This window comes from Vipera ursinii (assembly GCF_947247035.1).
Source record: "Vipera ursinii genome assembly, chromosome: 2".
Lineage (NCBI taxonomy): Eukaryota > Metazoa > Chordata > Lepidosauria > Squamata > Viperidae > Vipera > Vipera ursinii.
This window is the reverse complement of record NC_139513.1, coordinates 264015430-264043267: the sequence shown is the minus strand read 5'-3', so window position 1 is coordinate 264043267 and position 27838 is coordinate 264015430. Positions and strand designations below refer to the sequence as shown.

Below are 27838 nucleotides of genomic sequence, written 5' to 3'. Positions count from 1 at the left end.
GCATCAACAGATCATGTCAAGTGTTAGTACCACTTTATATTGCCTTAGTAAGACCAACTTTGGAATATTCCATCCACTTTTGGTCACCACAATAGAAAAAAGATGAAGGCTCTAGAACAGACATGTCAAACTCGCAACGTCATGTGACGTTGCACAATGTATCGGGACAGTTTTGCCATTGCCGGCAATGGGATGGGCATGGCTTCCAGATGATGCGTCCGGCAGTTTGACACCCCTGCTCTAGAAATAGTGCAGACAAGAGCAACAAAGGTAATTAAGGGACTGGAGGCTAAACCATACAATGAATGTTTGTGGGAACTGGGAATGTCTAGTCTAACACAGAGACAAGGTAGCAGTCTTCCAGAATTTGAGGGACTGTCACAAAGATGAGGTTTAATCTATGCACCTGAGCAAAACAAGAAGTAAATTAATGGAAGCTAAACAAAGAGCGATCTAATCTGGAATTAAGGAGAAATTTCCTGTCAGCAAGAACAATTAATCAGTAGAACGACTTGCCTCCAGAAATTGTGGGTGCTGTATCACTGGAGGTTTTTAAGAAGGGATTGGACAGCCATTTGTCTGGAATAGTACAGGTAGTTCTCAAATTACAACCATAATTGAGCCCCAAATTTCTGTTGTTAGATGAATTTATTTGAATTCATTAAATGAATTTTGCCCCATTTTATAACATTTCTTGCTTCAGTTCTTAACTGAATCACTGCAGTGATACGTTAGTAACATGGTTGTTAAGCGAATCTGGCTTCCCCATTTACTTTGCTTGTCAGAAGGTCGCAAAAGGTGAACACATGGCCTTCGGATACAGCAGCATATGAACCAGTTGCCAAGCATCTGAATTTTGATCACACGATCGTGGGGATGCTGCAACGCTCGTAACAGTGAAAAATGGTCATGTCACTTTTTCAGTGTTGTTGTAACTTTGAACAGTCACTAAGAAAACTATTGTCGAGGACTACCTGTATAGTTTCCTACTTGAACAGAAGATCTCTAAGATCCCTTCTAATTCTGTTAGTCTGTATTCTGTGTGCTGTATCCTTTTGGCTGGAGTGAAACTTTTTCCTGCCATTTTTTCCGCAAACTGCATATAGTAGTCATTACTTTGCCCTACAAAGCTACAGTAAAAAAAAAAAGAGGGGGGAGGGAGCGCCAAATTGTTTTACCACTGCAACGTCATAACTGCTATGATTAAAAAATTTAGTGTGGCAAGTTTTATTTAAAACAGAAACAATGGAAATCCAAGCACAGATTACTCATTTAACTGGACACTTAATTTGTCTCTAACAAAGAGGTGGATCTCTTATCCCTAAGGTTTATGTTCTTCAGTGTTTTCTATTGCTATTAAGTGTAGTGGCTTCCTAGGAATATTTATTAGGAATATTTTCTATTTACTTGTAAGGAATGCCAAGTAGATCATTTAGATGCCTGGGTTTTGTCATCTTAATTTTGCTGCTATTGCCATTTGGTTTGGGGTAGCTCTAAGAACTTGGATGAAGAAAGACAAAACAAAAATGTATCTATTCATTTATTTATGCCTATCAATGGCAAACTATTTGTACCTCAAATTGGTTAACTTTCAAAATGTACCCAGAATCCAGGATCCACGATTCCCGTGAAATAATACAAAATGTCATAAAACATTTCCTGTGCTCAGCTCCTGATGTTTGAATATACTATACAATTGGGCTACTTTCAAAGCAGATACAGCTCTGAATATCTCCCTGAATTTTTGAGAACATTTCAAGTACATTAGGAGTTTTGCCATTGTTGAAAGCTTTGAGGAATCTGGTAAGGAAATATATTTGTAATATGACCCCAACATGTCATGTGCTGTCTAGTTATTTTGTTATAAATATCACGTATCACAGTAATTTCCCTCCTCTCTTTATCCAGTAGGCATTGGTGTTTTGATCTAGATATTTCAGAAGGAACAATTTTTTTCATATAGTCTTCTAATTACTGAATTATTGTTATATGTATTATTTTACAGGTGACTGAGCTGGAGTGTGTGAGTAGTCAGGCAAATGCAGTCCAAACTCATAAAACAGAATTAAATCAGACAATACAAGAATTAGAAGCAACACTGAAGAAAAAGGAAGAGGTACTTTGTTGTATTTACTGATTCACGTAGTTACTTTAGAAAAAAAATAAGAATATAATAAGATTAAATGTTTTAGGTTGATGTGACTATACCAGGGGTAGGCAACCTCAGCTCTTTTATGACTCGTGGACTTCAACTCCCAGAATTCCTGAGCCAGCTATGCTGGCTCAGGAATTCTGGGAGTTGAAGTCCACGAGTCATAAAAGAGCCGAGGTTGCTGACCCCTGGACTATACAATTAATAAAAGATCTATTGGGTTCAGAATGTAAGATAAATTTGTATCAAAGGTATGAACCAAAGCATTATGGAGAACATTCAGCCTGCATTACTTTTTCCTTAGCACAGTCCCCTTTTCATCTAACAACAATTATACTTTAGCAAAAAAAAAAGAAAAAGAAAACCTGAAGAGTTTTTAAACTACAATATTTCTAAAGTCATTGCTTCTCCCGCAAAGGTAAACGAACACACATTCATGCAAATGTCCTTGCATAAGTTATTTTTAAAAGGCATCCTTTAATACTAACAGAAGTAACAGAATTTTAAGGGGGAATTCTTTGAGGGAAGGGTTATTTCAGCCTTCTTTTCTATGAGTTTTGTGAGCCATGCATCCCTCACTCCCTAGTCTCTTTCCTGTAGGCATTACACACCCTTGAGTTTAAGTATTGCGCGGAAGAGAAAGGGAGGGTGAAAGAAAACATAGGGAAGGTAGATTTGGCTTCACCAAACTCACTCAGAACTGCAGATATCCTCTAATAGATTTCTATAAAAGTTTCTTATTCCATTGCCCACAGTAGTGTTGAATCTGATGCATGATTGAAGCATACACTGAATGAGATATTAACAATGTATACAATATCTGAGATTAAACATCTTTACAAGTCTACTCAAAAGTACATAAAAATGTATATCAGTAGTATATATTACTATTATTGCTGCTTCTTATTTTTATTTTGTCAGTTAGGCTTTTCTCTGTGTTGGTTTTTATATTGTTTTGTTTTTATAATATAGTTTTATTTTTCTCATATAACATTTTCAAACTGACTGCACATTACCCAGAGAATTTCTGCTATTAGCATAAAAATACAATATCCTTGAATTGGTACTTAAAAATCAGAACATTTTTTGGACTTCTGGTTTTGCACCATAGTGCATGGCTGTGTGATTGTGGAGCTCCGCACCCCACAGCTAGTTAAGCCCTGCCAGGGGACTCTAAATGGGTCAAAAGTCACCCCAGAGAGGCGACAAAGAAAGAGAGGTGCTCTGACCAACACGAACAATGGCGGTTGATCTGTTCAATCTGGGGAAATCCCTCTAACCCAGGGATCAGCAACCTGAAACAGTGAAAGAGCCACTCGAAACCGGTTCCCTCACAAAAGGAAAAACTGGGAGCCGCAAAAAATGTGTGCACATGCCCGTACATGTGCGCATGTGCAGAACAGGGTTTGACTGAAGAGTGGAGCCAAGGCGAGATATGCACCTACCCTGCATATTTGAATTGATTGGTTGAACTTTTTTAGTCCCACTTTTTTTTTTTTTTGGACTACACATGTCAGAGGACTGGGAGCCGCAGGAGACGGCTGAAAGAGCCGCATGCGGCTCCGGAGCCGCGGGTTGCAGACTTGTGCTCTAACCCGACAGGAGAAAGGCTAGCTGCACACCAGTGTCTAGCCCAAGCTACTTGCAGCTGAAGTCCAAGAGCACGAACTAGAACAACGGTGAACAGCGTGCTTGTAATTGGTAAGAGTATCGATCTTTTCTCTTCTATTTTGTAACTGATTCCTTGGGAAAGATCCCCAAAGTAAGAAATCCTCTGAAAGTGAAGGGAAGGGACTACACCCCCATTCCTCCATTGATGGAAGCGGCAAATTAACTTTTAAGAGGGAAAAAATATATTGAAATGAAATATATAATACTACAGTCTGAATAAATCTAGAAAATTGTTAAGATTTTACACCCTAAAGGGTTCTGATGAAATTATATAAAAAAGAAGTTTTTGTTTGAAAAAGCTGGAAAACAAACAACTACTGACATCTAGTGGAGAATTAGAGTATAGAACATCAACAAGACTGATTCAGAAATTGGCAAGATGCCCAGAAACAAAGTATAATCTGTTCCCTTGAACTTTAGTAACTCTCAAGAAGACAGCTGGGAACAAAGAAAGAAAACATACTGAGCCAGCCATAAGATTATAAAGTATTTGCAGAAAAAGAAATACTGTGACTGCTGTTTAAGCTCAAGAATTGTTTACAGAAAAAGAAAAACTTTGACTCTTGGCTAATCTTTCAGTGGGAAATTTACAGGAAGGACTCAAGGTGGCTGAATATACTGGATTGCAATTTTGACTGGTTAATAACTGACCCCTAAATAGAAGAACTGTGATAAAATACTGCTTTCACTGATGCCTTGACAACTGGAAACACATTGGATTGCAAAAACCATATATAAAGATAAGAACTATATAAGATTGGGTTGTTTGAATTCTGAGATTGGCTGTTTTGACAAGGCTAATCATAGAGACTACAGCACTGATGAAAGACTATTTGGAGGGGGGAGACAATATGGATATTGTATACTTATAAAAAAAATGACAGGAAACCACATCTAATATCTATTCCTGAAAGATCTAGCCTAGAATATCAGAGACCTCCAGAAGCAATATTCCAAGACAAGACAAATACCTTTCAGGGAGAAATGTATGCAATGCTATGACAGATACAAATGACAATGGATTCAAACCATGAGGAGATTAAAAACAACTTTGATGTTATAAATGAGCACAACTCCAGTCTATACTTCAATCAAAAAACTCGCAGAAAATGACGATAAAGAATGAACAAATGAATCAGATAATAGAACACAAACTTGAAGAAAATGACTTAAACAGCGAAGCTACAAATGAAGAGAATTACAACTTAACACAAACAGGAAAAAAATCTACAGGATTTTGCCATAACAATAAAAATGGAAAAGATACTTTATTTGTCAGGACGTCAAAACAAGCCCGAGGACAAGAAAGAAGATTTAACAAAATGGACCATAGAACTGCCAGGAGAATCATTAGAGTTTGGGAGACAAAAAGCATATATTTGTCTTTCTCACTCCCAACAATACCCACAAAAATACAGGAACTTCCTGGCAAGCGAAATATATTAACTTGGCAAGCTACTTGGCAAAAGAAGAAAACCAGATTCACCATACCAGATGGAATATTACATGAGTAAACACATGTTTGAATATGGTTAAAAGAACAGAAAATTTTGGATATAAAGGGGCTCTATAGTAAGAGGGATAAGAGATTTAAGTACTATAGTATTTTTATAATATATGAAATGTAAAAATATTGGGATGATATATGTAAATGAAAAGTTTGAAATTTAAAGGTAATTAATTTGAAGAGAACTAGGCTGAGGAATGACTGAAATATTGAGGGGAAATTAAGCTTAAACAAGAATTTTTGAAAACAGGATATATAGTAACTTAACAAGTTAACTTTTACAAATATAAGTGAAATATAAGCCAATCAAAAAAGATATTATATGTAGATGTTATAAATGAGTAGTATAGTATCTTTATAACACATGAAATATGAAAACATTGGGATGGTGTATGTAAATGGAAAGCTTGGATATTTAGATAATTAATATTGAGAAAATTATGACTGATAAAAATGGTTTGAATATTAAGGGGAAATTAAGCTTAAATAAGAATTATGAAAATAGAATGCATGGTAACTAATAGGATGGTTTTTATAAATACAATACAAGTTGATTAGAAAAAATGTCATATATGGACGTTATTATTTGTACAAATATGAAAAAATGTCTATATTTAATCATTTATGCATTGAAAATATTAAGAATTATACTTGTTTAAGGTTGATGAATACTATCGGAAGAAGGGAAAATCAAAGAAATATACTGCTAATTAATATACTAATTATGGAATTATAAAAAATAATCATTGTTGACTGTCAATTAATTATTACTGATTATGAACCAAGACAACATGATGTTCACTAGGCACTAGGGATTGTGATTGTAAAAATCAATAAAACATTTTTTTAAAAAAAAAATGTCTAAAAAAATTTTAGACATATTTTTACAAGTAAAATTATGCCAAGTAAATTAGTTTTAATGAAGACACTTTAATGAGGAAGAAGAAAATAACCTAAAAGATATTTATAATACACATAGACAATACTGCAGACACAGCTATAGAATTAAGCTTCAGGACTGAATTGGGTTCATACGTAGCAGCAGAATAGCATAAGCTTTTAGTATTGTTTTTTGGAAAATCTGTTAAACAAGTACAGCTTTCAGGCATGCCTAAGCATGTAATCCTAAACTGTTTGATCAGAGTGCTCTGTTGCTAAATACTTGGCTTTTAAGTAATTCACAATGCCTTACACTGCTCCATTAGAACACATCTTTATTTCCATATGCAACAGAATCAACACATTCTCCTTAGAACAATAAGGCTGCACAAACGAACTGTAACCCACTTCTTAAATGGCTTTTCTATATTACTCTTCAATTCCTGAAAAGCTGCTTTATTAGGATTCAAGGTATTCTCTCTTGAGACTGTGATATCTGGAATGACCTCTATACTCTGAGGGATGTGCATTGGCAGGAAGTTCAAAGAAAAGCTTTGCTGCCTCTAGCAGAGCTTGCTCACCTCCCCAAAGAATAAATAATGAGTTGGGATTGCCTTTTTATATCACTCCTGAGGTCTTGGCAGTGTATTATATTTTCTATAGCAGTAATTGACACCGTATGTTTCAAAGACGAGTTCATGGAGCCCTCAAATAAAATGTTTTCAGGGAAGTTTCTACTAGATACTTGGCTAGAAGGTTTTTTATTGCATTTCAGAGTTTTGTGAATGTTATCTTTGGTCCTTTTATAAAATCCCATTTACTTTTTTGAAACTTTTTAGTTTATATCTTCAGAAGTCTTTTCATTATTGTTCTAACTAGCTGGTAATCATTCATGCACAACCCCCTAATGATTATCATTCATTTAAAATTTGCTTAACAATATTGCATTATGGAGAGAGCTTTTTGCTAGGCATTCTGCAAAACGTAAAACAAAACACCAGGAAAATTCTTCTGCCATTCCTTTATACTAAGAATATGCCATGCCAATCAGCCCAAGGATTGCACTAAGTTTTGCATGCCACATTGAGAATCACAGTTCAAAAATGGCTAGGGCCAGTATATGAGATTTGATTAAACTTTTATTTTTTGAAGAGTTAAAGCAATTGCTATAAGCCATTTAGTTCATTAAAAGCCTTCCCAACATACAAATATTTTTTAAAAAAACATTTTGGACCTCCACCTCTCTGGATTGTTCTGGAGATAGCTAAAAGAATTCTGGAGGCAATAATGGGCTGTAGTTTTATGCCACTAATTTAGACTTTTCTCTATCATCAGTTGTATAATTTGAATTATAATTCCTCAGTCAGTTTTGTTTTACTTTTGTATCATTAAATTGATTTTGTTCTGCTTTCTAGTAACATGAAATCACTTCCTTGTTCTTGTAATGGGCAGAGGTAATAATTTGAAAAACAGGAGGAAGAGTTCCAACCAAGACAATAGTCAGATAAAAGAATTCTGAGTCTAGGGCAGAAATGCAATTTGAAAAAGCATCTCAGATGGCAGCCTCCCTAGTTTTCACAAAGTTATAGGAAAGGAGGGGAAGCATATTCAGACTTGCAAGATTATGTTACTTTTTATATATAATAAAAGCAATATTAGCATTTGTGACTTTGGTTTTCTAGTCTGGTCTACTTTAGAAAGCTTATTGTATTCGTCATTGGCAAAATGCGCTGAAGACTGACAATTGAATCTTTCTAATGGATGAATATCCAGCAACAGATTCATTTACTTGTGGAAGTTTTTCAACATTTTTATATAATGTGCAATCATTTCACACAATTTTCCCTATCAGCAAATCAACCTTGTTCTTTACTAAATTAATTTTTAGATCCATACTCTTTGAATCATAAAATCTATCTAACATTGCAAATGTTCCAAATCACAAGTTGGGAAAGAGGGATGGAGAAATTTTAAGACAAAATGCTAGTAGAAAAGTAATGAGTGTATGTGGTCCAGAAAAATGAAAGTGGGATATGTGTGACAAGGTGCTCCTATCTGCTTGTTATATATGGTGAGAGTACAGTAAGTCAGGAGAAACATAAAATATAAGGTGAATGTAGTGGAAATGAGCAGATAATGAATTTCACATTTTAAAAAAGTATACTGCAGTAGTATTCCTTCAGTACTCCTAGAAAGTAGTAGTCAGGGATCTGTAAATAACTAATGTGGTTGACATCTGGAAAGCTGACTCCAAGACTTAGTTTCAATAGCCAGTCCCTCTATATCCATCAATCAATATGGTTGAATCGTCCAAGGCTAAAGTTACTGTGTTTTGATCAGTTTGGGTAATATGCTATTTTATTCTCTTTAGGAAATAGAAAAATTGAGAGAAGAAATTGACAATGCCAGAGAACTTCAGGCACAAAGGGACTCTTTAACTCAGAAATTACAAGTAAGTAACAGTGGTGGGAGAACTGTGTAGTCTAATTTATCTACATACATCACCCACAGGCTAGTAGAATATGACAGATTTTAAAGTACCATTCACCCCTAAATAGCATCTTCAAATCTTCAGTCTTGTACCAGTAGAGCAGCAAGGTGCACAACAGAGCCCATTCTTCCATCAGGATACCCAAAAGTTCCATGTGAGACTGCTCCTCACCTGCTCTCTTGCTTATTCTGCAAGTTCTCTGTCAAAATGGAACTTAACCTAATGTCTGTCAGATTTCATATCCAGACTCAGCAGTAAATCACAGCAAACTCCCAGAGATAACTAGCTAGAATCTTTTATTGCAGATAAAGAAGATGCCCTCTGAAATTTAAAGAAGTCAGAGGGGCATGTGAGTGGGCAGGCATGCCAGATATATAAAATCTGTGCTCCTGGGTTTAAACTCAAGGCTTTTTCTTACACTTCCAAGTTAATGGGTACTTGGCTACTCTATTAATGACTTGAGAATTGCCAAACTATTTCCCTCTTGTGTCTGGGAATTACACTGGCGGCTTGAATTACTTGCTGTTCAGTAAGGAGGATGAGGCAGGGAACGGCCAAGAGTATTTGTGAGCATATGGTCAAGAGAATGGAAGGCAGTGGCGTAGTGTGGGGGGTGCAGGGGGGGCCAGCCGCACCGGGCGCAACATCTGGGGGGGCGTGCTCGCACTCGGGAGGGATGGAAGACGCGCCGAAGCACCCTTCGTGCGGCTGGAGTCCCGCGGGGGGGATCCGGGGCTGAGGCGCACTCGGGGAAGCAGCAACTCACAACCAGCTACTCTTGGGGGACGGAGGCACAAAGCCGGCCAGACAGGGCTCGGAGCCATCCCAGACCACAGCTGCACTTCCACCTTTCCCAGGGCGGCCCCCGCAGACGGAGCGCAGTGCAGGGCACCAGCATGCCCCACTGCCAGAGAAGCGCCCGCCGGTGCGGCCCCGACTCCCTCACCCCGCGGCAGGTGGCGGCGGCGTAGCGGGGCTTGCGAAAAGTGGGGCAGTCGGCAGCGGCTGCTCCTGGCGCCGGGCAAGGGCAAGCAGGGCAAGGTCGCTCCTGCTCAAAAGCCAGAGTTCAGCGGCTGGCGAGGCGCTCGTGCGGGGCTCTCCCGGGGCTGGTGGGCCGAACGGGGACCGGCCTCCCCCTCTCCGCGCTAGAGCGGCCCCCATGGTGGCGGCCCGGTGCACGTGGCTGAGGGGGCGGCGGTGGCGGCAGGGGGGTTAGAGGAGCGAGCCGAGCTCTCCCGGGGCAGCAGGTGCAGGCTGGTGCGGCTCCAGGCTCAGCCGCAGCTCCGGCCAAGGGCTGCCAAGCTCACGGGGCGTCATGCCGGCCCCCTCTCTTGCTCCCCGCGCCCGGATGTGCCCCTGGCGGAAGCCACGGCCAGCCGTGGTGCATGCCTGAGCGAGACAGGCAGCTGCGCTGGCGGGTCCCGCTCTCTTCCAGGCATCAGAGGTAAGAAAGGGACGGCGGCGCCCCTAGCCTCCCCCCCCGCCAGCTCTGAAGCGGAGGCTCCGCTGCGCCGCCCGCCTCCTGGCACGGCCTCGGGTCCCGGCGCTTCTGCCGCACGTGAGGGAGGGGATGCCGGACCTTCCCCCTTTTCCCGGGGGAGGCGTGGGTGGGGGGTGCGGCGGACGCCCAGGATGCGGGGCTCCCTGCGGCAGACTCGAGTGCTAAAATCCACAGGTTGGGGGGCACAAATTACTTGCCTTGCCCCAGGTGCTGACAACCCACGCTATGCCACTGATGGAAGGGTTAACACCAGGCATCATTTGATGCTAACAAGAAGATGGCAAAATGGCAAAAAGGTTTTAATCCATGTTTCTCATAAGAACTAAAGAAGGCTTAGCACTCATTGTGTGAAAAGTTTTATGTAAGTGTTTAATAATAGCTGATCTGTTCAGAGGAAAGTAAAGAGATACCAAAGACTTTTTATGCCAAACACAAGTTTATGAAGTCACCATACAATAATATACCTAATAATAAGTCTATGAAATTGAACTTAACTTGAGGGAGATTGACTTTTAATTCATGCTGATTAAAAATTACATGCTTAAACTTGTGAAATGCTGATGTTATTACTCTAAAACTTGTTTTTTCATGGCAGACAACTCAGAGTTCACAGGAAGCTAACATTACTTTTTACTCATAACTATACTGTCATATGGTGGAATTTTGTTTGCAGATTCTTATATATTACATTCCTTAATGATCTGTAGACATAGGTAGTTTACATCTCTTTGGTTGAAGCTAGATTTTTCCATTTATTCTCACAATTGATATTTTACAATTGCCTGGACAAGCTACCTATGTAATGAGTGAAGAATTTATGCCCAATTATGAATAGCATGCATATTGCTTAGTCAGGTGTTGTAGTGGCTTATTTATTTGACATGAGATAAATATCAGTTTATTGTCTTGAAGAATTTAATGACAAAATTTATAGATGTGAGAAGAAAGGTTTTGCAGAGCTATACTCATTTTGAAAATCAGTTAGTGGGAAATTATTAAAATACATATTTGCTAACTTTTTTAAAAAGTAGGATATGCTAAATCTTACTGAGGAAGCAGTTCATACACATTTAGCCTATATGGACCTCTAAATTGTATTAGAAACACTGATAAAGATGGGTCCCCTTCAAACCATGCTCTCTATGATATAACATCCATGGTGCTCTATCTCAGTAGTTATGGGGATATGAGCCTTGTTCCTTAGTAATGACATCATCCCTTAACTATATATTAGGCACTAGAGTTCTCTTCACCTTTGTTGCTACCCAGTTTTGGTGGTAGTACAATTTGTCACCAAAGTTAAATAGAAATCTTCATAAAAATATTGCTAACCTGGACACTAAGTACTTAGAATTACATGATTTTCAGAATGGAATCAAATAATTACAAAATTGAGTGATTTGTTTATGTGTGTTTATGAATCAGATACAAATAATAAACAAATCCAAACAGATATATATACACACAATCTTCAGTTTAATTTTTTTTTTGTCTCCAATGGTTTAGTTCTAGATCTCTTGGAAGTAACCAGATTGCCATCGCCAGAGGCAAAATATTTACTTATGTGCATAATTTATTATTTTATATCGTACTGTTTGCTTTGGCAATTGCCCATTCCCTTTTGACGAATGAAAGCAAATATATGTGTCCCAGGACAATGTTGCAGGATCCAATCTGGGTCAGTCACTGGGATCAGAGGTTTAATCTTGCAAGCTTTTGGACTCGTACTGGAGCCCATCCTAAGGAAGCTTCTCTCTAGCAGTGTTTGCTTTGGGCTATTCTCTGTGTGGTATTCTGTGTATTCTCTCTGCTAGGCAGAAGTTCCCTGAAGATGGGGGCTCCGGCACAAGTCCGAAAGCTTGGAAGACTAAACCTCTGGTCCCGGTGACCGATCCTGCATTCCTTTTTGCCTCACTGTCTTTTGCTTGCCATATTCATTTTTTGAAATGTACAACAAAGCTAAACATGGTTCTCAGTCCAAAACCAGATGTGATCTTCTACAATTGGCTTACTTGTAGGCAGATAAAATACAATGTTATGATTATTACACTGTGAGGAAGGTCCTATCCTGGGCCACACTGTAGCATGCCTTATACCAGACATGTCAAACTCGTGATGTCACGTGACGTCACGCAATGTATCGGGACGGTTTTGCCATTGCCGGCAATGGGGTGGGCGCAGCTTCCAGATGATGCATCCAGCCCGTGGGCTGTCAGTTTGACACCCCTGCCTTATACAATGATATTTCCGTGTAACATTAAGAAGAGAATTTTAAAATAGTATTTTATTTACTTTGCATATTGCATTTTTTTAAGGAAGTGGAAGTTCGAAATAAAGATCTAGAAGGCCAACTGTCCGATCTTGAACAGCGTTTGGAGAAAAGTCAGAATGAACAAGAAGTTTTTCGCAATAACTTGAAAACACTTTTAGAAATTCTTGATGGCAAAATTTTTGAACTTACAGAACTACGAGATAATCTGGCCAAGCTAATAGAATGCAGCTAAAGAACACAGGATCTCAGTGCCAAACTTCTTAAAGATGCACTGTCTCTCTTCATACAGGACTTTGTTGGGATCTGCATCAAAGTTGCACAAAATTAGAAAAATGCTCCTTCAGAAGGGCCTGTTTTAAATTTTCAACAATATACAATATACAGTATTTCAATATGAAATTTCAGAATTCAGCTTGTAGTTAGTTGGAAAAAAAATAACTTGAAGTACAAATTACCTCCTTGTATATAATTGGCCATAGATAACTCGAGGGTATTAACAGAAATTGAATGCAATCCTTTTCTAATTATTAGCCAATGAAATAATAAGAAGTGCTTCAAATGACATCCCTCTTAGTGTTCCACACAATGTAGGTGATCAGTTTTATTTTCTTTGTTAAGGCAACTGTATGCTGTGTTTTGTGCAAGATCTTTGTGATGACAGCCCTCTCTTTTGTTGTAATCTGAATAATTTCTCAGGATATTTTGTACTGTTGAGAAAAACAGTGCATTACCAATTAATTCTTGCCAGGAGTGAGAGAGAGTTGCATCTTTAATTCAGACCTAATGAATTAATGCTTGTATAGAGTTCTTCCCTTTTTTTATACTGGAAGATACTGTCTTTATTTACAATGTTCACTCTGGTGTTCTATAATATTGTCTAGTGTATGGTTTACTTTTTTCCTATTGGGAATTCATGTATGTAGAAATTATGTATTTCATTTTGTTATGCATTTTGAAGCCTATCTATGAAGACAAGCAAGTCCCTGAAAGGTATTTTAAATTTTGCTATGTTCTAATAAGGTTCAATCTATGCTTACTGAATATAATATGGACTTATCTTTTCTTATCAAAATGTGTTTTATTAATTTATTTAGCAAGAATTCTTAAATTGTGGAAATATAGTTATTGCTAGGGCATTGACCTTGCTCAGGCAATTAAAGGTGAAAAAAAGGATTGTATTAGCATAGAGAATTTTTTTTCTGCTGTATTTTCATGAAACATCTTTATTAGAAAGACTAGCCAGGCTACATTCTGAATTTCAAAACAAGACCTGAATTCAGTTATTCTCAGTGAACCTCTTTTTAAGTTGTATTGATGTAATTTACAAATATTTTTGCCAAATATGTATTTCTTTATATATTTTTTATTTTAAAGGAAAAAAGAAAGGCAAACTGAGGGTCAATCTATGTTTCTTGAATGGGAATGAGCCACTCTTGCTGTAGATTGTCTAATATTGCAAAAGATTTTTAAAAATTTAACAAAAAAGAATGAGACAACAATGCACTGACCTTTTTATTTACACCAAATTAATTTGGATGTTAAATATAAAATACAGCTTAAATATAAACTCTGTATTTTTTCCACTTAAGGACTGCTATTCAAAACTAGATAATATAAATCGGGTTTTTTATGTGTGTACTGTATGTATATACTGTATAATACAGGCACTCTAATTTATATTTAAAATGGGATAAATATTTGGCTTAATTTATAAAATGACATTTTCTTTATCTGTAATTTAACAAGTGTCTCCTGAAATATCAGGATCACTGTTAATTAAACACTAAATTATGATGTATTATACTATATGTACTGTACACATCATTTGTTTTGTCCATGTTTTAGAGTATTTTATCACTTATTTTATTTATTATTGGGAAATATTTGTTCATTGCATTCATAGATAAATTGCTTTCTATGGTGATTTTTTAAAACTTAATAGCTAAGTGTTGATGATGTGTAATCTTATTGGTCAGAACAGTAGTGATTACCTGATTTTAATTTACCTGAAGAAGTTTGCACCTCATTCTCTTGCTAGATGAGTGTCACTCAGAAACATCTTCAGCAAAGTATAAAATTGGTGTAATTCTGGGACGAATGAAGTAAGTTTTTGCTCGGCATTCTTAATTATAGCAAGTTAGAACAGAAATTTGATGGCAAAAAATGTAACATTGTTTTTAATAAATTTTTAATACAAGGACATTTACACTGGGAAAAAAGTTTACAAAGTATTTCCACTTCAATGCTGTGTATATGTGTTGTACAAGAAAACTTATTTGTATATGTACACACACATATGTATATACAGTATATAAAACATTAAATGTGCACATTTAGGATATTTTCCTATTGAAATTAAAATTAGTAATCGGAAATCAATATTTGGGAATTTCTTTTCTCATGTATATTTAGATGCTTGACTTTGGGTTCTTTTGTTTGTAAAATAAAATCTAAGAGGGCTGTACCACTGAATTCCCAAATGTCATCTAACATGTATATGGGATAAGGTAAATATAAGTGCACATATAAATTAATTATATTAAAAATCTTTTAATGTTCCTTTACATTAGATGGGTGTTAGAAATTGTATGTTAACAATTACACTCAGTTGTTCTTAACTAAATGGCTCTCCTGCACTAGCATATATGTCAGAAAACACTTGATTGTCAAGAGCAAACAAGAATTTACATCGAAGAACAATCACATTGTGTATAACTTGTTATATGACAATTATGGAGTCTTGTTAAAAAATTCTTTTAAAACCCAACAAAATACAGTTTTTATTTTGAAATACAACTGCTGTTCTGGAGAATGTACTTTATTAATTTTTCTTTCTTGAACTCTTTTTAAGAATTATAAACTGTTCATTGAATGGCAGCATTTACCTTAATTCTTCAGGTGCTACTGGATTTTGAATTAGAGTGTCATGTTGTGAAATTATGACTTTGACATAAAAAGGTTTTATAAGTATATCCCTGTCTGGAAGTTGGTTATTGGGGCCTCTTTCTCATAACTCTACTCCAGAGTTTTCCAATAATTTCATTCTTCCATCTAGAATTCCTTGATCTCGGGCCACAAAATTCATCAAATGAAGCTAATAGGCACCAGTTTCATGATTGAACAATATGGGCTTATTCAGAATCAAGTGGCTTTTGTTGCTTAATGACCATTTTAATATAAGCAGGCTGAAAGCTAGACAAATAAAGCACCTATTTAATTGGTCCTGTTTGAAAGATACTCAGATGTAAACTATGGATAATAATGATCAATAATATGATAGTACCTTTTGGGAAATCAGTGCCAATTGCATGAACAGAAGATCTTATTTCACTTATAAAAGAGACTGTAATGCAGGAGATCCCACCCAATCATCTCCTGTACTGGAACAATTTTTTGGGTACAATAAAAAGGTTCTTCTTTCACAACAAATGGAGATTCTCCCCCTAAAAAAAAACCTGCTTCCACTTTTTAAATTGTTTTGTTTTTAAAACTAGTACACAAAACAAACAGAAAATATTTAAATTGGCTGTGGCTAGTTCCACATATTACATGAAGAGCTGTTTGCATGATTAGCTAGCCCGAGTAGGATTATAGATCCTAAATGATCATTGACCATTTTTCAAGGCCAAGAACATACAGTTGTGTCTTCTGTCTGCCACCAGCCCACCAAAAAACAACTTCCACCCATCTTTATCTGCTATATCCAAAGTAGTATTCTCTAAGTAGGGCCAACCAAGTGATGCTGCCCAGTTCATCTAATGTACTTTATTCCATTGTAGGCAAATCCCTTCACATCAACTGGTTACTGGGTGCTATGACAGGGATCATCCAGTCACTGGCCTTCCCAGCCATTTTTTCCCGCTGGTGAAATAATTAAACAGTGAATCATGATTTTACACATTTGTTGGTGGAACAGTAGAACAATGAAATGATGGGCCCTCTCTTTTGTTTCTTACTAGATGAAATTGAAACAAATTCTAACACTTTCCCTGTATTGGCTATAGGAGGAAAAAATGTAGAATGTGGTGTTTTTTTCATGGGACATGGAGGGGTAACAAAACTGTAGTCAAGATCTACAGTAAATGGAAATAAAATCCAAAGAACAGGCTGTCACTGGGACCAAACTGGAAGAATTGAATCTAGAAAGGTATTTCTTAAGCTGATTTCATTTCCTCTGAGTTTATGTACGAAAGCCAAGAACTTTAAGGCTGAAGTATGGCAAAGTTCCCAGCTGTTATCTAATTTGATAGATTTCAATTTAACATTGCATGATCTGCCAACAGATTTGGAATCTATTAAGAACTGTGATGACGCAATGGTTAGAGTGCAGTATTGCAAGCAAACTCTGCTCACAGCCAGGAATTCAGTGCTGACCTGCTCAAGGTTGATTCAGCCTTCCATCCTTCTAAGGTCAGTAAAATAAGGACCCAGATTCTTGGGAGCAACAGGCTGACACTGTAAACCACTCAGAGTGTGCTGTAAAGTGTTAGGGAGCAGTATATAAGTGTAGGTGCTATTGCTAATTATTCCATCCCCCAGCAATGTGACAACATCTACCCATGACAGAAACTGTATTCAAATAAATATCTTTTATTTAAGGAAATGAAGGAGCAACTCTTAAGCACCAAAACTTGAAGTATGTTGTTACATTGCATGTTTAAGAGACAGTCATTCAGGGCTTTTGGTACAGGTTTGAATTTTGAAGCCATGATAGTAGAAAACATGAAGTACAAAGCAAAACAACATAATTACTGAAAGACTGCACTAAAAGAAAAATAAGCAAAAAGAAAGTCTAAACTTTTAAAATATTCAAAATATTGCTAAGAATGCTCATTTAGTTTATGTATCTTGTTTAATACTTTAGAATACTGAGCATTATAAAGGTATTGCAAAGGTTTGCAGGAATATGCTTTTTTTAGACATGTCCATTAATAGTGTCCATTAAATACAGCTGTGTAAGTACTGCAGTGTGATTTAAATTTTACACTAAATCAATGAATAGTAATTTTTATTTTAGCTTAAAAGTGAAATGTACCATATTTTCTAGTACTTACCTATGCAATTTTGTTGACAAGCCTTTTGCATTTCAGTAAAATATTAACACAGCTGTGATATTGGCAACTCAAAACAATAATTGATAATTAAATAGAAAAACACAAATATAAGAGGCAAGTAAAATGTGTTATTGGGAAACCCATCTGGACATCACTGGTACTTTTAATAGGTGTAAGCAAAGGCTATAGATGACATTAGATAAGGAATAAATTCCACATACTCAATTTAACAAACGTTCACCCATCTGTTGTTTGACTAGATGGGAAAAAGCATTCAGAAATCTGTACTATTTTCCCTGGAAGAAAGTATAAGTATAGAAGGAGGGTAATTTAAATCGGGAAAATAGAATGTTAGGACAGGGAGAAATGTATCTGACAGTTCTATCTGGTGATCTCTGTGGCTATCTTTACCTTTTTTAAAAAATGGAATGACTCAATCCTTGTTCTCAAAATGCCGTTTTGGTTTACTTTCAAGAACACACGATGCATGACATCTGAAAGTTGAGTCATGGCAACCGGACTTTTCATTTTTTGTTTGAAACATTTCCCTGCTTATTGAAGCAGCTTCTTCAAACTTAGCAAGTTAGGACCTACCTAAGAGAAACATTTAAAAGCAAAGTCTCTTAACACTTCTCTGCCTACACATCTAATGAGCCTATTCAGAAATGAAACTGCCCTGGAGGACATATATGAGGTCCACCTAACCAACTTGCGTAGACTGAAGAAACTATTTGGATAAGCAGCAAAACATTTCAAACAAAAAAGAAAAGTCCTGTTCTCATGGCTCAATTTCCACACCACTCTACCTGGATGTCAGAATTTTTATCAGTGATGTATAATGGTAATTCCTAAAGCATGACTATAGGAAAACAAGTTTTGATTATTCTTTGTACAAAGTTTTTGCAAAATTCTAGGGTTTTGGAAAAAACCCCACAACTAAACTAACACCTCAGATTTTATCTTAGTGGCCTCTTTAATTTACTATTATTTTACCTGTATTGAAAGCATGAGACTCAGGCATATAATCTAAAATAGACTAGCTGGGATTGAGATTGGGGGAAGTATTTGTGCATGCTTGACTCAGCGTGGAAAATGATAACGTATATATAAGGTAGATCTCTTTACCAATAAAGGATGGAAATGAGAGAGACAGACAAATTAGAAAGGGGAAATAATCTTCTGCTTCTAAAGTGATATCAGAGGCAATGTATAAATGTTACAGAATAAAATGATAAGTATTAAAATTTGCAGTTGATATGACAAATAAATGAATAAATGAGCAATACCCAATAATTACAAAACTACTTATCTCATTATAATTTTACAGTGAAAAATAAACAGTATAAGGACACATTCATAAAAGGGATTGCCTTCATGATTCTGAACTCACGTGATAGTTTGCATTAATATAGCACAATTAAGTAGTAGATTTCATTATCACACTTCCCTTGGGGTTATACAGTTCCCAAATGACAGCAGGGATATAACAGAGCTACAAAAAATAAAGGAATCAAAAGACTCCAAATTTAGGAAGTGCATATTCCCTCTCAGAAAAGGTGAGAACAGCATATATATTTCTGAAACTACTAAATTGCTAAAAGAGCCTGTTCATTCAATTGCAATGCTGTAATTCATGTATACTGTATTCAAGACAAGATCAGGCAGCCTCTTGAACAGAGATACTAGGATATTTTAAATGAACTTAGTATCCAATTACTGTTAGCATACTGGCCCAGAAATGAAAATAGGTAGAGAAGTGGATGTTTGTGGCAGTGACCAAATGGCTCATCAGAGACTGCTAAATTCAAAAATGACAATTTAATGTTAATTTATTTTAATAAAATATATGTCTAAAGTAAATTTGGTGGCTTTGGGGTGTTCTTTATTGGGAGATGATAGCCTCAGTTGGACAGCCCAAGAAAAATATTTTCTGGTGTTTTTCCTTATAAAAAATCCAAGTACAGTTTAAATGCTTCTACTTTTAGTGTATATCCTGTCAGAATGGGAGGATATTATGATACAAACTTTGAGCAATTGTGGCCAAGATCCTGAAATTGGTCCAGATCAAATAAACCGTCCAATAGACTATCAAATGAACTATAGCTAATAAGAAATCTCCTTGCAGCCACATCATCCTAACATAATATAGCAAATTATATACTAAATTGTAAGCTAGTACACTATGATCAAACTAGACCCTGACACATTATTTCTTCAAAAATATATATATATGGTGAAGTATTGGAGATTCTTTATTGCCAGTTACAACAATTGCCTAATGTTGAGTCTCAGTATGAAACAAACATGCCAAACTCAGTTTTATTTCCTCAGTTTGATTCAAGAAGGTAGAACCAGTTTGCCACTAAGTCTATTTCCTTTACACTTAAGTGTTGGAAAATACATTGTTTTCTCACCTTAGGTACAAGACCAGGGTAAAGAATTTCCTGAAATAGGCCTTTGGCTTTTTTGTTTTTGTAATTAAGAGTATGAAAATTGAAAAATAAATTTCTGGCACAAGGCATTTATAAGCCATGATAGATTTTAAAGGGCCCAATAAAAATGGGCTTTTATTTGCTTCTATTTCTGAAGCACTATTTAGGAGTCCCACATCATTGTCTTAAACAACACATAGGGTTGTGCAAAATATTAGGAAATAATTATACAAAAGTTACATGCGAAATGTCCATATAGCTCCAATCCATGAATTATGTAAGATTTTCTTCAGCAACTAACATGTTTGTTTCATTCAAAACTACATTAGCTACATTTTTAGGATAAAAGCAACTAGTGCTTTATTTTTCCAGCTATTAATGTAATAACTGAAAAAAATGTGTATTTTCTGCCAAAGAATAGTTTTAACTCTAAATACAATGAAAATCTGACTGCCCAGGACTATATCAAAGGGTTAGTTTGCTTCAGTTATCATCAGATTGACCAAGAAGCCTACATTCAATCCAAGTATTTCTTCCCATATGTGTTTCTATGAAAAATTGCTGTTGCTTGATTAGTGTCATTACTAGTAAAAATAAGGTGCTTTTAACTGCTGCAAGAAGTTTCCCTAGTATGGCTTTGGAATGTTACACATTCTGCTTCATCTTTTAAAATCATTATGATTACCTTCAGTACCAGGATTATAAAGCATAACAATTAAAATAAATTACGCTCACAAATCCATACAGTTTAAGTTACAATTCACTCTTTAAAGGCAATGTAAATAAAATAAAATAAAATATTGACAATTATGAAAGTTTCCTCTTCCTCACAGGGCACCATTAGAAAAATGTACCAATACTATGAAAAGCTGTAACTGCCTAAAATGAAGCTCAAGAGCAAAGACTTCTTAGGGTAAAATACATATGCTTCCTATATCCCTGCAAGATGCAAGCTAGTGCCATTAAATTTGTTTCTATGATTACAATTTTGGTATAAGTTGCAGTTTTGAAAAGTTCTGTAAGGAAAAGATTGAAATTAAAAACAAAGGTATATATGCTAAATTACAAAACATGTAAATAATTATAAAACCCCAAGCAATTAATAAGATCATAATTCTTTTAACCATTGTATAGGAGATAAACCAATTTTGTGAATATTACTTCATCTTAAATAAATTTTCAAATGGAAATATTTAAATGACTTGGGCCTCTATCATATATTTCCAAATGATATTACTTATTACTTGGCATTTACCATCCCTTTTTGTCAGCTTTATTTGTACATATGCAGATAATTTACTGATATATAAGTTATAGATTAAAAAACTAACTTAAATTTGTTATTCATTAGCAATAGGAAATAAGAGTTGCATGGCAGCGTGCAACATTTGAATACTGGAATTCATCATTCAAACAATCTTTACTAAGAACTTTCCTTAAATGCCTACATACTTAAAAAAATTATTTTGAGAAATATGCAGACTTGAGCACTACGACTTTTTAGTCTGCCACAACTTTTATATACAATGGGCTTTAAGCAATAAACTTAAGAATTACTTCTAGTCAGAAAACTTTGACTATAACAGCACATGGTGTGGATCAATTATCTACTGCTACTGTACTCTTAACTGACAACTGAACCAATCTTCTCATTCTAACAGGTTATGAACATTTGTACTCTAAAGGGAAAACTCAAGAAATGAGATCAACTATTGTACAGCAGCCAGTGTATATGTTCCTACAAACAAGCCATTTTTATAGACTCACGCCATTTTCATATTCTTGCAATAATTAAACTATTACATTTTTAAAAAAACACTCATGCACTTTTCAAGGCAAAAATCTTAATTATAAAAGCCTGAGAGCTTCATATACTTCTCCCATAAATTCAAAATCTGTGGATGCAAAATAATGCAAAGATTTCTGTATCTTTGCACAGGAAGTCTGGAAATTGATTGGTAAGGACCCAGGGACATGTTGCTTGAAACTTCTGCTGCAAATGATTACACAAAGTTTAGCATGATCCACATATCACCTTCGTTGTAGAAGTTCATGTTTTGTGCTGTGGCTAAATATTCAAACACAGTATATTTATTGTGGACACAATTAACCATCAGCGCAGTACGGACATTATGGGGTTTCCTAAACTTTACAGAGTTACATTTTGCAGTTATGAATTATTGCCACAGAACCCTGCATTATCTGGGATTACAACTATAAATAACATATTACAGTATGTTCAGTTTTTCAATGAAACAAATATCTGACGCTAATATAACCAATATTATTTTTCTGCCAAACTGTTTAGTGTTCCTATGTTAATCGAACTCATACTATTTTAAGCTTTCCTTTAGAAGACAATATTTTAGTTTATATAAGGCAATAAATATCTGAAGAAATACACCTGCCAAGTATAGAATAGCAGGCATTGCTTTAAAGTATCCAATTTTGTCATTAATAGACAAGGGAACTGCAAGTAAGAACCAGCTGTGTTGGGTTATGATTCATAACGTATTTAAATATTTTATGTTTTTTTCCAACTATTTGTTAAAAGAAGAAAGGGCAAAATAGTTCCAAAAAGTAAGTAAAATTACTATATGCACTCCTACCAATATATCCTTGCTACAGGACAACAGATTAGTATAGTAAATAATTTTAACATGATTTTTTTTCCTTAGATAAGGGATCTTATCCTTTTTCAAGCACATAGCACACTTTAACAGAAAGACCTGGCCAAACTCAAAATTCTCCTGAATTGAGTTTAATCAGTTTTAACAGGACAAGACTAGCCTTGATGCAGGAATAATGTTTAGTATTCTGACTGTATAAAATGAGCTGCCTGCAGCTATTAGTCATGCTGTTTAGGAATACATTTCTTAAAGTATTCACTATATTAAAGGCTTGGTCTCCTTTAGATGATTTAAAAAGAAATTATTTACAATAAAGTAGGGCATTACATAATTCAAATATATTTCTAACAATGAATGGGAATAATGAAAATGGAAAGGGGAGGAAAATGATTATAATTTTACAACTTAGAAGTAAAATCTCATTTCAATTTTGCATTCTCCTTAAATAAAAGTTCCTTAGAGTAATCAAAGAACAGTTAAACAAATAGATAAAAATAATTTTAAGTGTTCTCATTATAAAATATTGCTTCTATAAATAAAATGTATAACTTTATTATAACTCAGCCCTGCAATTAAAATGTTACTATTTGTAAGAGAACAAACACTAATTTAAAAATACAAGGTGTCTACAGTATCCATGACCTTCTAAGGGTTTTGCTATGTATCATTTTAGAATGCAGTAGACTGTAAACAATTTTTTAAATACATGAATTTCATTCTTAGAGCATTTTCCATTAAACGTGTAACCATTTTTAAATTTCAAACTAATTTTTAGTTTGAATTATTAGTAGTTAAAAATGCATTTTCCCTTCAAATCTACCTCCTATGCAAAATGAATTCCTGTTGGTGTAACAAGAAATTAATGTCAATGTAGCAGTACTTATTCTTCAACACTGATGTCTTCAATGGAGTCAGACTTCATACTTGATCTAGTAAATTATGCTGGGAAGAAGCTTGGTTGCAAAAGCTGCTGACATGTTTCACACATATGTATGTAAAAAGTGAAGAATCAGAAAATATTTCGAAAGGTTCTTTCTCCTCAGAATTATGCAAAATGTGCACTTAAATAAAGCAGCTTTTGGTCCAACTGAAATCTTCTACTATGAATTTTAAAAAATGTATTCATGCACATATCAAATAATTTCTCAGAATAAAGTTCTCCTAAAGTGATGACCAAACTGTTGATTATGAATGTTCACAAGTGAAAGAAATATCTTATTCATTGGAATCCTTGGACCTGTTAAAACAAAAACACAGAAATTTGAAAAACTGCTTGCAAACTAGCTTCGAGCTACATTAAAATTGGCTACCAGTGAAAGCATTTATCCTTTCTTCCCTTCTTAATCAATCAGCTTTGTTTTGTAGAACATCTTATTTCCATTTAAAAAAAATGTGCTAAAATGTGCTCTTGTGTCATAGAATTAAAGACACACAACTGAACAATGTACCAATCTGACTGAATGCTGGTTTCTAATTAAAAATATAGTTAAACTGTTCACAAGAGAGAGAAAATGGGAGCAAAATATATAGTATATAAAATTTCAGGAATGCCAATTTCAAATAAAATCCAAATTCAGTCTCATTCCTTAAGCTTAGAGAAACACTAAATAGGGGCCCATGGATGGTTAACTTCATGACAAAGAAGTGCAAGAACCTCTGAAAAATAAGATACCAAAAAGACAACTGCAAACCACTCTAATGAGCAAATCACAGACACTTCAGGAAACTACCATGGATGCATAGGCAGGTTTCAACTGAAGCAGTGTCACTTCATAAGACATTGAAAGCAAGCCTTCTCTGTCATTATGCCTCCCTTATGGAACTTCTTCCTCTTGGAAATTTGGATCACCCTGACTTAGTTGGCTTCCTGGAAAACAATGAAAACTTCGGTTTTCTCCTGGGGATAGGATGTTATAGCAGCCAAGGATATGTGTTTGCTATGAAAGTAGCATAATTTTTTATAAGGGTCTCAATTTGGTTTTTTAAATTAATTTTAATTGCATATAAGTGTTTTATCTCTATTTGCCAGCCAAAGTTCCATTGGTCAGATTGGTGATTGTATACATTTGTTTAATGATTAAAATAAGACTTTGGATATATAATTACCATTCTAGCAAGAAAAGAATTGGACAGCTCAGAGAGCTTTCAATTAAATTGAGAGTTTAAAACGCTATATACAGATAGTCCTTGAGATATGACTGGTCACTTAACAGCCATTTGAAGTTGCGACAGACTCCCCCAAAGCTACCTACGACCCCATTTTGAAGTTACAGCTGCTGCAGACATTCACCTGTATGACCAACCGCACCTCTCCCTCCTTCATCCCATCCTGCCAGGACACTGCACTCCTTGGACCAACTCCCCACACGCCCGTCATCCAACATCCGCTTACCTTATCTAGACCTCATGTTGGGGAAGAAGGTCAGGCCACACATCCCTGCACCACATGGCTACCTCCCGGAAACAGTGGCATTTTCAGTGCACCTACAATTCCTTGTGGGTACACCAAAATGTCAGTCACTTCCATGAGGCTGCCACACACAGCCGAAGAAAAAACTACTCCACTTTGCTGCAGTGCTGTCTGCACCGTGCACACTGAGTTAAGGCAGCAAAATGGAGCAGTCTGTCCTTGAGCTACATGGCAGCTGCACAAGGAATTGTGCAGTGAAAATGTGTACTGAAAATGATGGCCCCTCCCAGAAGGCAGCCATGCAGCCCTCTTCCCCATCCTGAGGCCCGGAGATCTTCAAAAGGTAAATGAGAAGGAAGGTGTGAGGCCTGGTAGGGTCAGAATCAGGCCTAAGGCCTGTGGGCATTTGGTGGGAGAGTAAAATGGTCTGCAGGGACCTGGTGGGTGAGGAAAAGCCCTACAGGAACCCAAGTGATGGGAAGCGGAATATGCGGTGTCTCAGGAAGTGGGAAGGCCTTGGGAGGCCCAGGATGATGGGCCTGGACTAGACCTCCAAGGACCTCCTTGATCATTGAAGCACCTCATGGTTTGTTTAATGACCTACACATTCATTTTATGGCCTCTTTAGGGACAACAGGGGGTGAAGGTTGTTAAGCAAAGCTGTCTCAGGTGGCTCCAGTACAGTTGTATCTTGAGGGCCACCTGTATAGGAAATAGAAAATGGGTATAATTGCTATCTGCATATTAACTAATATCTGCAGAAACGAAAGTAGAAGACAAGTGCAGAAGACACTTGAGCTTTCAAAGAAGATAAAAATATAAAAAGGGTTCCAGGGTTCCTTTAACACAAAAGGAAGGAGGAAAAAAGATAAAAAAGGAAGGGGTAGGCCTATTGTGGCAAGGCAATTACAGGTAATAGGGTGAAGGCTTTAGGTTTCTCCCCCCAAAAAACACTGTGTTCAAAAAGATTTAAACAGAAGAGCTGAGAGACAGAATTGGGAAGTCAAGATAACTGAAGAGATAATCAGAGAACAACTAGTTGCTATGAACAAGTTTCTAACACCTTACCAATTACATCTGACAGTCTTAAAAGATCTCACAGAGTATCATCTTAGATATTCTTTCTGTAATCTTTGACAAATCATGGAGGATGGGTATTACTATCAGAGGACTGGGGAAGAGTAACTGTTGTTTCTTTTTCTGTAAAAGGGGAAAAGGAAGACCAGATAACTATGTACTAATCAGACTGCTCCAAATATTAAATCCAGGCCCAGTCACTGTATTTTAAGAAGGTTACTGATAAACTGGAGTACAGATAATCCTTGATTTATGACTACAATTGAGTACCAAATTTCTGTTGCTAAGTGAGACAAATTTTAAGTGAATTTTGCCCCATTTTATGCCTTTTTGCCACAGTTGTTAAGTGAATCACTGTGGTTAAGTTAGTAATGTAGTTATTAAGTGAATCTGGCTTCCCCATTAACTTTGCTTGTCAGAAGGTCACAAAAGGTGATCACATGACTCTAGGACATTGCAATCATTATAAATATAAGTCAGTTGCAAAGCATCTGAATTATGATCACGTGACCATGGGGATGCCACAACGGTCGTTAAGTGTGAAAAATGGTCATAAGTCACTTTTTCCAATGTCGTTGTAACTCTGAATGGTCACTAAGTTGAGGACTACCTGTATGTCCAGCAGAGCAACCAAGATGATTACAGGCCTAGAACGAAAAACTTATGAGGCACAGTTGGAGTATATTTCGCCTGGAGGAGACAAGACTGCAGAGAGATATAATAGCTTTCTTCAAGTATTTGAAGGTTAAGACAAGACAGAATTGTTCAGCAATTACAGAAGATAGGACAAAAAAATGAATTTAAATAGAAGATGTTCTGTAGAACAGACAAAATGGTAAGAGCTCAACAGGTGAGAATGCTATTGTGATGCAGGAATGGACAAGTGATATCTGAGATCATGTCCAACCATTACATTCTAATGAATCATTCAATACTCTTTCAACTTATATCAGGAAGCTCAGTACTGGGCTTGTACAACTGTACAAAAAGTACTTATGATACAATCAAAGAAATATTATGGAGTCTACGAAATCTATGAACTCTGACTTGTACTGAGGATGTTATATAGTTGGATAATAAAATGTCTGCAAGCAAAAAGCCAAGTTCAGACAACACAAAGTATTCCACAGTTCAACTTGAACTATGCATTTTCTCTTCTATTCAAAGGAACACGATCATGCTAAGGGCATCCCCAATGAGCAGATATCTTCACAGGGGGAATTGTGAACACAATCTTGACTTTTTTAAAAAAATTACCCTGCAAATTTCCCTGACAACAGTAACTATCAGTCAGAAGTAGTTCCAGATCTCGTGATCCCACAAAATTTATGACACCAAACTTAAATTATTCCTAATTCAGCTGTAATATATTTAAAAACTGCAACAAAATTATTTTCTTTTATGCCATTTTGGAATGTTAAACTTGGAGGTCTGTTTTTCTTACTGGCAACAACTCTTGCCTTCCAAATCAATGAAGGAAAAAAATTGTTCTTCCCTCCTCCAACTGCCCTCCAACTTCCAGAGCTTCTTTTTAGAATATAGTTTCTTGGCAATTTATGTTTCAAGCAGTCTCTAGGGGAAAAATCAACTAATAATCTGATGCTTTGCAGCTAGCAAGGCAGAAGAGACATATAGACAAAACATTTGTCAATTACACCTCTGTTCACTCTGAAATATTTTCCATAAGAGAAAGTCTGGAAAGATCTACAGTTTAAAACATCTTAGACAGTTCAAAACATTTGAGATTGTATTTTCCATTTTG

General features: G+C 36.1%; 2 protein-coding genes across 4 annotated transcripts in view; one reads left to right on the top strand and one right to left on the bottom strand.

Annotated features, from left to right (window-relative positions):
* Positions 1 to 15389, top strand: part of HOMER1 (homer scaffold protein 1) — a gene marked incomplete at its 5' end in the record, with an annotated part of 69932 nt that extends 54543 nt beyond the window's left edge. For both annotated transcript variants that reach the window (XM_083351670.1, XM_083351669.1), the window contains 3 exons: positions 2006 to 2116; positions 8581 to 8661; positions 12517 to 15389. In XM_083351670.1, the coding sequence (XP_083207796.1) occupies positions 2006 to 2116; positions 8581 to 8661; positions 12517 to 12705 (381 nt within the window). In that variant the 3' untranslated portion in view covers positions 12706 to 15389. The remainder of the gene's footprint in view (positions 1 to 2005; positions 2117 to 8580; positions 8662 to 12516) is intronic.
* A 1671-nt stretch (positions 15390 to 17060) lies between these two features.
* The window catches only part of JMY (junction mediating and regulatory protein, p53 cofactor), a 55431-nt gene continuing 44653 nt past the window's right edge, over positions 17061 to 27838 (bottom strand). Inside the window, exons 11-12 of one of the 2 annotated variants that reach the window (XR_014491278.1) lie at positions 18213 to 23826; positions 17061 to 18182 (exon numbers count right to left, since the gene is read on the bottom strand). The gene's annotated coding sequence lies outside the window, so the exon portion shown is untranslated. Of the gene's footprint in view, positions 23827 to 27838 lie in introns of both variants that reach the window. The other variant, XM_083353113.1, reaches the window with a different exon arrangement.